This window comes from Manihot esculenta, chromosome 3 (genome assembly GCF_001659605.2).
Source record: "Manihot esculenta cultivar AM560-2 chromosome 3, M.esculenta_v8, whole genome shotgun sequence".
In the NCBI taxonomy this organism is placed as follows: domain Eukaryota; kingdom Viridiplantae; phylum Streptophyta; class Magnoliopsida; order Malpighiales; family Euphorbiaceae; genus Manihot; species Manihot esculenta.
The window spans coordinates 22,374,159-22,391,020 of NC_035163.2; the positions used below are offsets into that span (position 1 = coordinate 22,374,159).

At 31.0% G+C, this 16,862-nt stretch overlaps 2 protein-coding genes across 3 annotated transcripts; both read right to left on the reverse strand.

Moving 5' to 3' along the window:
• Positions 1–6,798: 6,798 nt before the first annotated feature.
• On the reverse strand, positions 6,799–8,420 carry LOC110610982 (pathogen-related protein). Its single transcript, XM_021751067.2, has 4 exons — positions 8,211–8,420; positions 8,003–8,135; positions 7,458–7,756; positions 6,799–7,096 (listed from the first exon to the last, which is right to left on the reverse strand). The coding sequence occupies exons 1-4, from the start codon at positions 8,361–8,363 to the stop codon at positions 6,959–6,961; spliced, it is 723 nt and encodes a 240-aa protein (XP_021606759.1). The 5' UTR covers positions 8,364–8,420; the 3' UTR covers positions 6,799–6,958.
• Positions 8,421–11,316: 2,896 nt separating this feature from the next.
• On the reverse strand, positions 11,317–15,044 carry LOC110612091 (alpha-1,3/1,6-mannosyltransferase ALG2). Of its 2 annotated transcripts, none has more exons than XM_021752752.1 (8): positions 14,700–15,044; positions 13,750–13,866; positions 13,168–13,361; positions 12,983–13,088; positions 12,678–12,825; positions 12,437–12,576; positions 12,185–12,351; positions 11,317–12,084 (listed from the first exon to the last, which is right to left on the reverse strand). In XM_021752752.1, the coding sequence occupies exons 1-8, from the start codon at positions 14,758–14,760 to the stop codon at positions 11,791–11,793; spliced, it is 1,227 nt and encodes a 408-aa protein (XP_021608444.1). In that variant the 5' UTR covers positions 14,761–15,044; the 3' UTR covers positions 11,317–11,790. The 2 variants fall into 2 exon arrangements, with proteins under 2 accessions (XP_021608444.1, XP_021608446.1); XM_021752754.2 differs by lacking the exon at positions 14,700–15,044 and adding an exon at positions 13,467–13,568.
• Positions 15,045–16,862: the final 1,818 nt, after the last annotated feature.

The following is a 16,862-nucleotide window of genomic DNA, read 5'->3' on the forward strand; positions in this document are numbered from 1 at the left end:
CTTGGTAGAGTTAGACTAGAGGTATTTTATTAATATAGACATACGTATTACATCCAATCCGTATGCGATGTAATGTCTTTACTTCCCAAGTAGTTGAGCTGGTGTAGGACTCCTTGTATTTTGGAATTATATTCTACTGTCCGGACCCTTCTAAATTCGGAGAAATTGAGGTTGACTTTGTCATTCTTGGAGTTTGGCTGATATGTCCGAACGCTTATATTGCAGACTTGCCCTAGGTGGTACATAGCTCCCGTTTCGATTCCTACATTCGACTCTTGATTCATTTTTTCAAGTTTTGAGATTTAGTTGGAATATTCGGCTAAATCAACCTGTTACACTTTTTGATATTATATGTATTAACTATAATAAATTAAAATAATTTGATTAATATTTTATTAACAAAATAATTAAAGAGTTGTAAAAAATAAAAATTAAAAAAATTATTTTAATAAAATAAAAACAGCTGAAAGTATTTCACTCTAATTGTTATAGAAGGATGCTTATTAATTAATTGGATTTGAAGAATATAGGCTTTGATTTTGTATTTTAGGGAAGTGGAGTTTCTGTTCCAAAGAAACAAACTCCACTATTTGGCCAGGCAATATGCAGATTCACATTAATTATTCAGAAACCAAAATGCAGATCATATCATAGAGAAAACAAGAAGGCATATATATTATATATGTGTGTGTGCATGTGTCTAATGGCCAGCTCCAGGACTGGGGACAGAATTTATTAAGATGCGATCAATCTTGGGAAGATGGGAAGCCATTAGCCTTTCGTCGACAGCCATTGCATGCCCTTTAGAAGAAGGAGGCAGAAGCACAGTGCCCTTGAGAATGGTACTCAAAGCAGCAGAATTGTCCTTCAAAGAAACTAACATCCTCCTTCCTTCAAAACATGGCACGATTTGGCAGATCACCACGAGAACGAAGATGAATATGACTGCACTTGGACGAGCCATGCATGCAAAATTTACTAGCTAGAAGCTTTGTTATCGGTTATGGAGGAGGTAAGATAATTGGGGTGTGGTGCAGTGAGGAGATGAGGAAATTAGAAGAGAGGTTTGCGTTTTATATGGTTTATTAGGAGGACTGAGAAACGTGAGGTTTAAGTTATGGTTGGGTTGAGTCGCTGTGTGTCACAAATTAATGAATAGTGTTAGTAATGCGAAATTCCAATGTGGGATTTGGCACAAAATCATTTGGGTTAGGTATTTCTGAACTAAGAATGACGGCGGCCTGCTTTTTTCTGGCTTTACATTTTCCTTCATTTTAATTTATGTCTATATTATTTCTATTATACATATTACACGAATGGTTTTAATTTCGCCGGATAATACCATTAAGAAAATAAAATACTATATTTCAATTTTAAAAATACTTTCATATTCAATATTTAATTTCAAAACTTATCTTGAAATTTAGAAAAAAAAATCAAAAAATTATATTAATAATTAAAATCCTATACTTTTTGACTTGCTTTCAATTACATCTCACCATCAATAATTATTAAAATCAGTTAATGAGAAAATCACATCACTTGTTAAATCATCTGATACCAGGTTTATAAATAACTAGGGATTCACTTTATATTTATAATTTTAATAATTTAGAGTAGAATTTTGAATATTTTAAAATTTTATCCTACATTTTTTAATTAAATGATTAATTTTAATTTTTTATTTTTAAGTAAAGTTTAAATTAATTAAATCGAATTAAACGAGTCAAATACAAATTTAAAGTTGGAATAATCAAATTAAATTAAGACATAAATCTAAACACCAGCACTATAAATCTCCAATATATGTTTGATATTCACAATTGGATTTTGATCTGAAAATCCAGTTGGAATAATCATTTTCCTTTTTTTCCTTCTACAAGTGTTGGGCTATTAATTAAATTACTTGTTTTAATAGCTAATAACAGGAATAAAAGCCAGAAATTTGACGATTAACAGTGTTTTTAATGTTAAAGGCTGGTTGCGTACAAGTCTCTACAAAATGGGAATTTGCAAAGATTAGTTAAACATTCAAAGAATCAATTGCTAGGCCTCAGCCACCCACTGCATATCCGTCTTCTTCGCTTGCATATTAACCATTGAATATGGCGGAACTCACATGAGGTCCGTTACCTTTTTAAAATAATACTAAGTGAAAAATAAATTTAAAAATTAAAAGTGATCTGAATAGAATTATTAAATAATTTGAATTATTTATTTTGAGTTAAGTGAAAATAAGTTTAAAAATTATTTAAATTAATTGGATCGGGCTGTTGTATATGCTGTGACAAAAGGCTTGCCCCAAATATTAAAGGTGATCCGATTTGATTAAAATTGAAATGGGCCTAAATTATATAATAAAATATGGGCTTAAATGCGTAAGTGCTCTGAATATAGTTTTTAATTTATGACTAGTGAAATTAGCAAATAACATAAATATATGTAAATATAAAAAGGTGTCTAGATGAAGTGCAATAGTCCAATTAAAATTAAATTTAAATAATTTTTAAATTTATTTTTTATTTAATTTAAAATAATTAATTCTATCTATTTATTTTTTTAACTGAAAATTGTGGATTATGGAAGTAAAATTGAGATTTCTCAGATTTAGAACCTATTCACTTACCATCAGATTAAAACTATATATTAATACACTTACTACAGATTAAGACTGTACATTAATCGTACTTGATGACCGCTCCGTTCAGGCCTAGATACAGGGTCCATATAAATTTCTCAACCAGGCCGACCCTGTCCTCATTGCCTCTCAGGCTGGCCCAGCCCTCATTACTTCTCAGGCAGATTCTCCTTGGGCTCAATATTATTCCTATCTCCCGGCCCAGCCCGGAACCAGAAGGAAGACTCCTCCATCTGTCTTGTGGACCCATCTACACTCGCACAGAGAGAATCAGAGGCCGTTACGCATGAGGCAGAGATCTGATTCCCTCGTACGTCCGTATCAACATAGCAGGGATAGGTGGTCCAATGATATACGTTCTGTTAACACGTCACTAGCAGACAAAAGAAAACATATAAAAGGAGAAATGCTCTCCTCTAGGTCTAAGTTTTTATTATTCCAAAAATCTCTGTAAAACCCTATTTCTCTGGATCTCAGATTATCAGTACTTATTTAATTATTTTAGTAAGGTATTATATATTAGCTTCCACTCCTATAATTTTTCTTGAGAAATACTCTATTTTATTGCTGAAAAATACAATAATTAATAATGAATTAAAATAAAATAAAATATAATAAATATTTTTCAATTTAACACTATAATTTTTTTTTGAATTAATAATAGTTTTATCATTGTTAATTCATGAAAAATCCGTTACTAACACGTTTAGTAATGGATTAATAACGAATTCCCATCTGTTACTATAAATTTCATTATTAATACAACAATAACGGATTAGCTAATGCGTTATTAATATTATAACGGATTTAGTAATAAATTTTAAATTTATTATTAATTTGATAAAAAATTAAAAAAAAGTTATGAAAATTAAATTCATTACCATAAAAAATATAAGAATATATAAAATTATATTATATTATTAATTTTTAAAAAATATTAAAAAATTATTTTAAATTATTTATTTATTATATTTTATATTAAATATTAATTTAATTATGATAAACTATTAATTTTATCATTATATTTTACATTAGATATTAACTTTAGTATTTTAAATTTTATTAGAAAATTATTAGAAAATTACATTAAAAATCTAAAAAAATAAAAAAATGTGAAAGAATGGAAAAAAAATGAGACACAAAAGGGAAAAAAATGATAAAAATGAAGAGAAAATAAGGAAAAGATAAAATTAAAGAAAATGAGAAAAAAAGAGAAAAAAGAAAAGAAATGGAAGAAAATGAGAGAAAGCTGAAGAGAAAATGAAGAAAAAGGAAAGAAAAAATAAAAAAGTAAAAAAAAATGAAAGAAAAAAGTAAGAGAATATAAGAGAAAAGAAAACAAATAAAGGATTAATGAGAAAAAAATGAAGGGAAAATGATAGAAAGTGAAAGAGAAAATGATAGAAAATGGAAAAAAAATGAAATAAAAAAGAAAAAGAATATGAGAGAGAGTAAAGAAATAAAATAAAAATTAAGAGATAAAAGAAAAATAATAAAAGAAAATGGAAGAGAATATTAAAGAAAATAAAATAAGAAAAATAGGAAGAGATTAATACTGAGGATAAGAAATTAAGATAATAGAAAAATGAAAGAATGATTGGAGAAGAGGAGTAAGAAAATAAATGAAATAATAAAGGGAGATGGTGTGTGGATATATAATATGGAATTAGAAATAGATTTAGTAACGGATTCGATTTCTTACTAAGTTTAAAAGTAAATTAATAACGAATTTGGGAACAAATTTAGTTCGTTACTAAATTTAAAAGAGAAATGTAGATAAATAAAAATAAAAATATGGTATTATTATTTAAAATTTTAAATTAGTAATAGATTGAGTAAAAGTATTAAATTATTGTTGTTACTAAATTAAAAAAAAAAGCGGAATTCTAAAAAAAATGTAATATTTTTTCTCTAAAAGAAAATGCAGAAAAATGATTGTTTGTATAAAAAATAATAACAGATTAAATTGGTTACTAAATTACTAATAGATTGCATTTCCTTATTAAATATGTTATTATTATTCATTTACTACTTAAATAATTTATTTATTTAATAATCGATTTAACAACGAATTTAATAATTAATTTAAAGTTAGTTACTAATTTTTTTGTTAATTTAGTAATAAATTTCGAATTTATTACTAAATTTATAAATAATTTTATTAAGTAATAGATTTAGTAATGAATTACAAAACCAGTTACTAATTTATAATAACTTTAAATTTGCTGCTAATATTTATTACTATTTCAAAAAAATTTTGTAGTGCAATAAAAAGAACGTTGGATAATCACTCAAAAAAATAATTGTCTTTTAGTATCTTTTGAAATTCTCTTAGCTAAATAACAATGAGCCTGACATGAAATCTAGAGCTTCTTTTAAGGGTGTTGCATGAAATTTGGCCTCTTTTTAATTAATAGAAATTAAAGGATGAGATTACCAACATGACTTGCTTGCTCCAATGCATGAAATGATCCTAGAATACAGGTTTGGACATCATCCAAACCATAATCTTTCTTTTATTCTTTCTAGTATTTTTTATAACACATACCAATTTTCAATCAATATCTTTTGGAGCATCACCCAATGATTTCTCATTTTTAACTTTGATTTTATCTTTGGTCTGCGTGTGAATTGCCTTCATTCTAAGTCTTTAGAGTCTCGAAAGAAGTTTCCTCCCTTATTCTGAGAGCCATAAATGAGGCTTCCTCCCAAGTTTTATACTTATCGAGAGTTGCTTGCAGTTTTTTGATCTATTGCATAATTATCTACTCATTATTCAAATTATTTAGGTAGGTCTCAATTATTATGGGAGGAGTATTATGTCCACTGCCAAAAAGAGGAGACGATGGCTCTCCTATTGACGGCAGACTTATAAACAGCTTATAAATTTTCAGTTATTTTAAGAGTAAAGTGTAAGAAATGAAGAGAATTTTAAGTAAAAATGTAAATGAAATTATTAGACTGGATTTATCCCAAATAAACAAGAGAATCAATGGAATCCTGGCAATGCAACCAAATAATGTTACCGAAAATGAGCTCAATATGACTTGTCAATCTGAAAAAGGGAGAAGGTCAGGTAGTTGGCGTCTAGAGACAACCATTCTGACGCTCAAGCCAGTAAGCTTTCAAGAAGAGTGAATGTAAACAGAAAACTTGAACTTTTAGAAAAGCATATTAGAATGCGTATTTTCCCAATTCTTGATTGGAGGAGACACCAAAGGCCTCTGTCTTTCCATCCATTAGATTGATGTAGAGTGACGGCTTCTCAATAAGTCTTTTTGACTATATGATAGACTCCTTAAAAAAAAAAAAAATCATTGGCTCGCGTGTAAATGAGGTGCTCTATTTAGTTAAGAACTCCATATATGCTTTGTTTTTATAATATAATAAAATAAGATTAGTTGGTGATTTTTACTAGAGGTTTGATCAAACACACGAAAAGAGCCTTTTATTTGTTATGAACCTCGATCATCCAGTCGATTGGATTTTCTATCATGTGGTGAGACTTGAATGATCGCAAATCATAATTTATTAAATTTCTGTTAAGTGATTTTAACACAGTGACAACATATGATTCACTTTAGACGATTTTTGTACCACATTAATTATCAGTAAGATTTATACGGCTACAATAATGACATTATATGTAATATATATATATTATATAACATGTTGAAAAAGCATGGTCTTTTATTTATTTATTTATTTTTATTTTAGCAATTAGATAATGGAAAGTATAGATGAAATGACTGAGAATCTAAGGCAGTTTCGGGTCTTGGTTCCAGGTTGCTTGAAATCAATTGCGAATGAAGTAATGCTGGATTTTCATTATTATTTTTTTAGATTATATTGTCTCTCTCTCTTTGAAGCTTTCAGCAGCTTGTTAGTTGTTTGATCTTATTACCACCTTTGACTTCACATATTACTATTGGGATTTTTTTTGGTATCATTATATGATCAGACAAGAAAAATAATGTTGTAATGTTAAAGGAGGCATATAATTAAATAACAATTCTAAAGTTTTCTCACTGTTCTCAATTCCTCCATTTGTTTATTATTATTTCTTACTTTTCGATTATATGAAATACATTCTTTTTAGATTTTTTTTAAATTATACTTTTTTTCACTCTTGAGAATGTTGAAAATTGAACAATATAATATTTGTGAAGTTAAAAAAAATATTAAATATTAGAAAATGAAAAATACCAATCACAACCTTAATCTTTTGTTTTGTCTTAAAATAAAATTTATTGCAGATAAGATAGAACTGAAAATGAGAGAAGCAAGCGAAAGGTTCACATTGGAAAACAGTAAAGAGGGTTAGTTGGAGAATGGGCAGCCATGAGTGTGATGATGGGTTTGGGATTCTGAAATCAATTGTCCATTCAATAGCCCACCAAACAATTCTGCTGGTTCATAGTACACCTCCACTTCCTCTGCCCTTAGTGATTCATCCACCTGCCATTTCCAAATTTCATCACTCATTCTTGTTACTTGTATGCATTTCAGACTTGAATGATTGATCATGTTGGTCAATTAGCTTTCCATGCATTAATTGTAAGAAAGACTTTTACACATCTCCAACATAATCAATGGCCAAAAATTATTGTTCATATTTCCTTATCCTCACCCTTTGAATTATTAACCTAATTAATGGTTGGTTATCTTTCTCTGTGAGATAAGCTTTGACCCCTTCTCCAATTTCCATAATATAATCCACAGAAAATTATTTACCTATATTTATTTAATTTTTTTTTTCTCTAATGGATTACTTAGATATAAACTGTAAGAACATGTATTAGATCTTGATCATACTAACCTTAAGAACTCCGAAGCCATAGAACTGAAGCTTTTGTCCAGTAGGAGCATGGCCTTTGAAGGGACCTTCAAAGAAACCCCAATGTCTGAACTTGAAGGCAATCACAGGAGGCCCTGAATACACACTCATCACTTCCCATGCAAAACCACGAGGAAAAGCTGATCTAAACGCTTCATGAGACGATTCAAAACTTTCTTCTTCTGCTTTGTAGTATTGAAACTCCTTCGGCAATGAACTCTTCAACAGAGCATTGTAGCTCCCAACTCTAAGCGTCTCTTCTGCTGATAATCCCTCTCTTCCTGCACCCATATATTTATTTGATATCATCTTGCTTCAAAATTAAACAAATCAAAAATCAAAAGGTAGAAAATAGACTTTTTGCGTGATCAAAATCGCCACTAATACATAAAATTTGTCATTAAAAGTTTTAGCGATGAAATAAAAATTAAATCGCCACAAAAACTGCGCTGCTCTGTAAATTTCAGTGCAACAATTTTTTTTACAATAAAATTTTGTCACAAAAGTCACATGTATTGAATATTCACCATTAACGAAAAGCTTGAATTTCTCAGGGTTTATAGTCTTGAAGTCCTGTAAACGGATCTTGTGTGAGAGCTCCATTTCCCATGATTTGATAGCTTTCTGAACTATCTCTTCAAGTGAATCCTTTGGCCATTCCTGCAGAAAACATAATTAGCCTCATGAAAATATTTTTCACAGAAAATTAAGAAAGAGATGATGAAGTGAGGAGACCTTAGTTCGGCCTTCTTCAAAGAGCTGATTGACAGAATCATAGGTGGGAGGACAGCCATGTCTCCACACAGTGGTCTCAGCTTCATCGTACAAGAAAGATCTGTACTTGTCTGCTTTCTCCATTGGAAATGAAGCTTTTTCAATGGAATCCATTTTCTTAGTTTCTTTTTGCGCTGAAACTTTATGACTGTGGAGAAGCTGTGCTCAAGCAATGAATTGCTTGCTATTTATATGGTATATAAATAAAATAATTTTAATTTATATATTCAATTTTTTAGATTTTAATATATTAAAGTGAGATTATTTTGAGTTTATTGTTTATTAATTCATTTTTTATATTTATTTATTTTTATGTAGATTAACCTTTTGTCTCATAGGTCTTTTAATAAAAATATCATCATAATATAAAAATAAAAATAATTAAAGAATATAGTGATAGAATAGAAACGTAAATTAAATACATATAATACTTTGGGATTGCTTCATGATAAAGATAAAAATATTTAAATAAGGCAGTTTTTCACTTAAGAGGCAACATATTAATTAGATTTGGTTGAGTTTGGAAGGTCAAGATAAGTATGGGAGAAATTCGGATTTTAATTAGTAAATTAAATTAATATAAATTAATATATAATGATTTTTTAATATCTATTAAATAGAATGAAATTTGTATTTATTCCCACTTTGAATTTTGGGGGCATTCACGTGCAAAATTGTATTATTAGAGATATAAAATTTTTTACGAGATCTTCATTTATAAAAAAATTAATTTTAATTTTTCTTATAATCTTTAAAAATATTATTATTGAGACCTTCATTCACATATAAACTTTTTTTTTCTCTTTTCCGGTTATGTAATCTAGCCCATGCGTAGAATTCGGTTTAAATTGAGAAAATCAATCGAATCGAAATAATTTAAAATTTTGATTTAATTTTTTATTTATTTGAGTCTAGTTTAATTTTTTATTTCAAAAATTTTAATTATTTTAATTTATTTCGATTTTGATTAAAAAAAAATTAAAAAAATTGAACCAAACCAATTAGTGATAATATTATATTATTTTCAATAATATAAAGAGATTAGATCATATTAAGGTTAAAATATTTAAATTAAATTTTAAAAAGTAAAAAATTTATTAAAAATTAAAACCGATCAAATCGAATCAGATCGAATGGAATAAACCTCTTCCTATGGAGTTGAGGATTTATCCTATCCATTATCAAATTAGGTGCGGATAAATTTTTGGTGTTTTAATTTTATTGCATAGAGCTCTCAAGAAAGGGTTCTTTTTTATGATTGATTGGGTTTAATTTTGTGGCTATTTACTTGGGTTTATAGGTTGGAGGTCAAAGATCCAATGACTGACACACATTTACCTTTAGAAAAGGGTAAAGTATTGGCTAACAACATTTATATTCAGGGGCTAAGGAGGATTAAAATATAGTTTAAATTTAATATAATTATACTAAACTAATTATAATTTAACTATAATTATATTTTAGTAAAACTAGAATTCTAATTTATTAAATATTCAACTTTTATTGTTTTTAAAGAAAGTTTAAATGTAGCAGACTATTAAAAACGTATTTATATTCAATTTCCATTAAATTACTTAAAATTTTGGGGGATGGTCACCCTTGCCAGTCCCCTCTTAAGTTCATCATTGTCTGGATCTACACTTTTCTTGATTTAAACTTTACAAGAGGACTGGAGGATGGTGGTGGCTCTTGGAGGAAATTCTCGGAAGATGCAAATGGATTGCTAAAGAGCGCATCTTCCTCCCCCCTTGCTGGAATCTTTCATTTTGGAGATGTAGGTAGGAATATATCCTTCTCCTCTATAATACCAAGTCTTCATCACCCATAACCTTAATCTGGTGATGCATGTATTGCCCTTGTTTTAAGCACTGGTTCCTCTTTGATTTGAAAGTTCTAGGTTGCTTGGCCATTGTTTTAACCTCCTTTATTCTTTAGTTTGCGTTTTATTTGTACTGATGTTGCAGGAGAAACCTTCTATCACTTTGAGTTTTGGCTGAAGAGACCAATGTTGTTTGAAGCTATAACCGGATACGAGTTTACGAGTCAAGTTTGTTTTTGGTCTCTATGGCTTTGAATTCCAATAGGCTTGTTTTTGTTTTTAAGCCCTAGAGGGCTTAGCCTTAGAATTTGTATGCTCTAGGCCTTGGGCATTATATTGTTCTTTGCTTACCCAAAAAAAAAAAAAAATACACATATATATATAACAAACACATATATCTATTTATTATTAAAATTTAATATTGAAAATATATATTAGTTTAATAAAGTTAAAATATAAGAATCGAACTATTTATTTTTGAAAAATAAAAAAACGTGTTAGTTTTAACATAACTTAATAATAAAAAATACTATATATTTAAAGATATTTTGAGCTTTCAAATAAAAAATTAGACATTTTTGACTTATAATTTGATAAAATCAAAATATATGCGCATAAAAGTAGTCAAAACTTTATACGAGAGCTCAGGGATTGAACCCCTAATATCTCTAAATCCTAGTATGCTAACCTATTAGGAACCTCCATTGGTTTTCTGCTTTCGCTTCTGTCTCCGCTTGCAGCTTTTTTCTTCTCGAGTCTCCACTCAAAGGCTGCTGCCGGCCTTTCCTTCACCGGTAATGGACCTTTACCTCTACTTTCCTTGTATTTTCAGCCATTTTCTTAGTTAATAAGAATAGTTCTTCTATATATATATATATATATATATATTTCGTAGATTCAGCAAGTTTTCTTTTCTCTTTAATGGAGATGGCCTTCTATGGCTTTTAGATCTATCCTCACCTTAACTAGTAGAAATTTAATTAAAAAAAAAAAAAATGAAATATCAAAGTAAACCTACGTGATGGAACAATTAGAAAATCAACGTGTTTCTCATAGATGCTAAGATAGAGAATAAAAAAGGGTGCCTTTATTCCCAATCTTTGTAAGAGATATCTTATTCTTCTTCAAGCTTTTTTCCTTTTTTTTTTTATTTTTTTTTTCACGATTATAGAATTCTGTAAACAAAATTGATGTAAATTTATGAATTTTATGATGTGTTCTATCCCACTATATGTGAAATCTTCTATCTTAAAAGAAGAGATAATAAATAATAAATAAACAAACCCTTACAGCCTCTTGTTACAATTTTTGGCTAGCAGTACCATATTACTTAGTTGTGACTCTGCCGTTGCTTCAGCAGCTTTGACTTCCTGCTAGCTGCTGCCAATGAGTAGAAAGAAACAAGACTCCAAGCATAATGAGATTTTATATGCAATCTTCTGATTCGAATATTTGGATCTCTCAAGGATCAAAAATGAAAAATACTTAGAATCTCTCCATTAGTTCATTTTCCTAATAGAACCATGTAAATGTTTTGCTTCCAGTGATAGATTTCTATGTTTCGACTCCAGTGACTACTGCATTATATATGTAAATAAAATGACTTAACAGCTCAAAAGTACACAACCTGAAGTTATCATGATATCAACAGATGCTTTTTCTCCAAAGTAACTCGTATGAAGTAGCGAAGGATGGTTTTGTGATCATCTGCTATTATGATTGTTAGTCCTCCTTGCTGCTACTAATGTTGATGAGATACTGATTTAAATGCTGACCAAAAATCTTTGTAGAAAATGATTCAGTGACATGTTGACGTGCCTGTTCACCCATTTTCTTAGCCATTTCAGGATCCTGCAAGAGTTTACCCATCGCCAGAGAGAAAGATTTAGGAGTGGAATCACAAAGAAAGCCTGTCACTTCATCCTTCACAGTTTCCACAGGACCTCCACTGTTGCATGCAATGACAGGTTTATGAGCAGCCATTGCCTCTAGCGGAACAATGCCAAAGTGTTCATCCTACATCAATATTAACTATAAATTTTATTTATCGAAGGAAGAAAATACTTTTTTAATCTCAAATCTCAGCGATGCCATAAGCACATGTATCATACCATACCTTTGGTGTATAAATGACACATAAACATTGGGAAAGAAGGGCATTTCTTTCAGCTGTTGAGCAAGATGTTATGAACTTAACTCGATGAGACACACCTTCCCTTTCAGCTAAGCTTTCAAGTTCCTCCAAGTACTCAACATTTTCTCTCAAGCGTTTGTCATATCCACCTGAAACAAGAACTTATGCAATATATAGTAAATCCTGAAAGAAGGATATTCAAAAGAGGCAAAGTGCCCAGCAGAACTTACTTGCCTGCAATAGTCAAAGTGGCATCAGATAGATTATGATTTTGAAAGGCATGTTTATCGAGAGTGTGAAGCATAGCAAATGCTGAAATTGCTAGCTCTATATTCTTTTTCCTTTCAAAGCGGTTGATGGATAGAAAATTCAACCTATGCCACAATAAGCAGGAAAAGTACAGCGAAATAAATTGTTTATTTCAAAAGCACTTCTAGAGCTAAAGATTCAAGAGCTATAAAAATATCTCAGTTACTTGTAAGAATGAAATTCATCAAATTGGTCCACATTGACAGCTGGGTAGAGAACAGCAGGCCGAATTCCTCGCGAATGGAGATGCTTGAATGTATTTGCAAAAGTATATGCAGTAAATTTACTATTAACAAGTATCAAATCTGCCTTTCCTGCAAAAGTAAGTGCACCAAAAAAAAAGTAGGAAGAAGAAGAAGAAGAAACATTTGATAAGATTTAGACCCCTTTGCAGGCTAAAGTTTACAGTAAGATAATTTTTTTTAAAAAAAATAACATGAACAACAGAAACCATAGAATAAGGAATCAAACCGGTTGTAATTTCTTCTACAAAATCAATGGGTTTTCTGTATAACCTCCGAAGAACAGTTGTGTGCTGAGCTAGTAACAGATCCGGAAAATGACAATAAAATACCACCTGTATAACTAAGACTTGTATGAAACTCCAGAAGGTCAAGGACCATAAACATCTATTAATATAAAGATATAGGAGCTACCTTCGTTGATTTTTTAACTTTCAACAGTGGGATGACAACAGAAACCTGATCTGCCAGTATAACATCAAATGATCGCCACAGGAACAGCACACAAAGAGCAACGAAAATACACCGCAAATATGCACAAACAGCATGTAAACGGTAGAATATATGCCGAGGTAGAAAAGATCCGTATACAGTAACTGGAAAGCTACCTGTACAGGCAATTAAAATTAACAGACATATCATATGATTTCACCACGCATAATGCAAATAGTTGTAAGAGGAAAACAAATGAAGATAAAGGATCCAACCCCCACCCCTCTTGGGAAGCCACCGAATATAATTATGTAACATGTAAATCAAGAGAACTGCAAATTCTCATTCCTATTTGGCTTTTTGTAAGCATTCCATTAAAATCCCTGAACAAACAACAAATTAAAATAATATACTTTAAAAAAATTGTCTGTGTATATTAAAGTATAATTAACCAAGTTACCAACCTTGATAAATAAATTAGGAACTATCTTCAACTAAATACCACCAATGCACGAAATAAGAAAACAGGCTTGTGAAGTGCTAAATAAAATAAAAGAAACTCACCAGAAACAGTTTCCTCAAAGCATCGGTTTTTATCATGGTGAGCAGTAAAAATACGAACATTGTGGCCATGGGAGGCAAGTTCAACAGCCGCATCTACAATCAATCTTTCCGCTCCACCTATCAATCATTATAATCTACCATTAAAATAAGTTTGAAATTATTCAGACATCACAAGAAAACCTGGATACCAGAACATTTTTGTTTACGCTGCACTATATAGTAATTAATTTGTAGATTATATTGAGAATTACAGTAATTACTTATATATTATATTAAGAATACAGATAATCAAGTATGGTTCAATAGAGAAATTTTTTTTCCATAAGTGTACGGGTGTGCAATGAAATATTTATCTAATGGTCTTGGTTGCAAAACATAAAATAGTTTTTTCCCCTCGAGGAAGGAGAGAACAAAATCATGGCTTCCAATAGCAAATTGCAAACAAGTGACAAATTTAAATGTAAACTACAGAAGGAAATCCTCTCTTCAAGATTGATTTGAAAGCTGAAAGCTCAGTTGAGGAGGTCAGCGCAGAGGCTTGATACACCATCAGACTGGATAAAAAGGTAAAGAGACAAAACCTACATTCACCCGCACTGCAATCTTCCGAGCCATCGCTACTAACCTCTCCATCAACTTCAATGCCACAATCACTCAACAACCATTATAAACTAATCATTTCACCAACATACAAGTACCAAATTCAGTTCTTCCCCAAAAAAGAAAGACTCCTGATTTTTTTTTTCTCTAAATTACTACCCCCAATCTAACAAAGCAACATTTCAAATTACAGAGTCATTTCAAGATAGAGAGAGAGAGATACCAAATTATGCATTAAATTAAGTAATAATTTCACTGCTCAAATTAAATTAGGGACCTTCAGATTGTTCTTCACATCACCCTTTATACAAATATATATAAAAGAGGAAATGGGTGAATGATGAAATTACCTATACCAAGATCTGGGTGTATGATTGCGATATTCAATTTGGAGTTCCCTTTTCTCTCCATCTCCCTTTTGCTTCTATGAACTCTGCAATCTAAAAGTGATCCTCCTTTTCCACTATGCTCAGATTGGGTATTTACTCAAAGCAAAATCGGAAAGTTGAGGAAGGAGAGTGAAGGTACGATTATAGATAAAAAAATAAGGAAATGAAAAAGGTGGAGAAGAGTTGAGAAGAAGATCTTGACGTGGTGGAGGGAAGTCTTGACGGAATATTAAGGAGATTAAAGCGGCTGGTTCTGCCGCTATCGAGAGAGAGCACCAGGGGTTTGACGGGCGGAGAAAAATGAAACCGGCGTAATAGAGGGTTAGAAAATTACCATTTAATCCCTGTAAATATAAAAAAATTTACTAATTAATTATTTTATTTTAAAAATATATTAAAATATTTTACGTTTAAAAAAAAATACCTCTTGATCTTTCAACATAATTTTAATAGTCAAATATTATAAAAAAAATTTTAAAATATTCAGAACCTAATAAATAAACTTGTTAAAAACTTAAAAACATAATTAATAATTTTTTAAAATAATAAATTAAATAATAAAATATTTAACAATTACAATTAATTAATTAATTTTTTAAAATATTAAAAAATATTTCAATATATTTTTTAAAATCAATAAATTTTTCTGTATTATAAAATTTAAATAGTAATTTTTTTAAAAATATTTTTTTAAATACTGATGATCTGAGATTCAGAAAATAGGGTTTTACAATAGTTCTGTAAAACTGGAAAAAACTTAGACCTAGAGGAGATTATTTCTCCTTTTATATGTTTCCTTTTATCTGCTAGTGACGTGTTAACAGAACGTGTATCATTGGACCACCTGTCCCTACTACGTTGATACGGACGTACGAGGGAATCAAATCTCTGTCCCATGCGTAACGGCCCCTGATTCTCCCGGACGCGCGTACGGGTGGTCCCAAGTGAAGGAGGGGTAGGTCTTCTTCCTGATTCTGGGCCAGACCGAATGATATGATATGGGCTGAACCCGGAGAGGATTTTATTCATCGGGCCCAAAGGGCTAGGCCGGCCTAATTGAGGAGATTGATGGGAGTCCGGCCTTCAGGCTGAGTGGGCTGGACTTGATGCATGTGATGAGGCTTGAAGGTCCCTAGAAGAGGACCTGGTGTCGTGGGCCTGGCCCTAGACCGGGGTGAAGAAATCCAGCGGTCATCAATTGCCCCTTTACCTCCTCGTCAGTTATTGCCTCGACTGACGAGGGGGTAAATCCCAAGAATCATTATGACCGCGCCTGTTTATGTACAGCTTCCCTCATAACATCCTTTCATCTTTTTGTCATTTGGACTTTCGAATCCCCTTTGTCTTTTTCCACTTCTGGCTTTCTTCTGTTCTTCGTACTGTAACGACCCGAAAATCGGACCGGTACCGGCGCTAGGATCCGGGTCGACTTAAGGCCACCGGGACCCGTAGCAAGCCTGACATATAACCTGTAAACCTGTTTAATCCCATACATGATCAAGAAATACATAAAAATTTAAAACCTTTCTTTCAAACATCCAACTCAACCTGAACATATACTGTACATAGTCATAATCATAATTATGATCCCTCTGTGGGACCTCAACAATGCCTCAAAGGGCAAATACATCATGAGATGAGTTGGCTTCCATAACATTATAAAACATTTTGATCATGTAATAAAAGGGATACCTCAATACATAATGTCAAGCACAATATCTAATCCTCAATATCATTACACATAACATAACTATCATAATACAACTGTCATGTCCACAAACTAACTATTACATACACTCTTCATATCTCTGGCTAACCTCCTGGTCTACCCTGTACCTGCACATCTGGGGTTAGGGGAGAGGGGTGAGCTACAAAGCCCAGTGAGCAAAATAAAGAAAACATATATTAAAATTTCATGCCATTATGTAATGCAACACATCACAACAAATCACATCTCGGATGGTATTGTCACCAATAGTCCTCTACATAGTCCAACTGTGCCGGGACGTAGAATGGGTACAACCGGTCTTTCTCTTAACATAACATATCATACGGTCCAACTGTGCCAGGGACGTAGAATGGGTACAACCTGGACTTCCATACCATATCTCATGCCGTAGCATC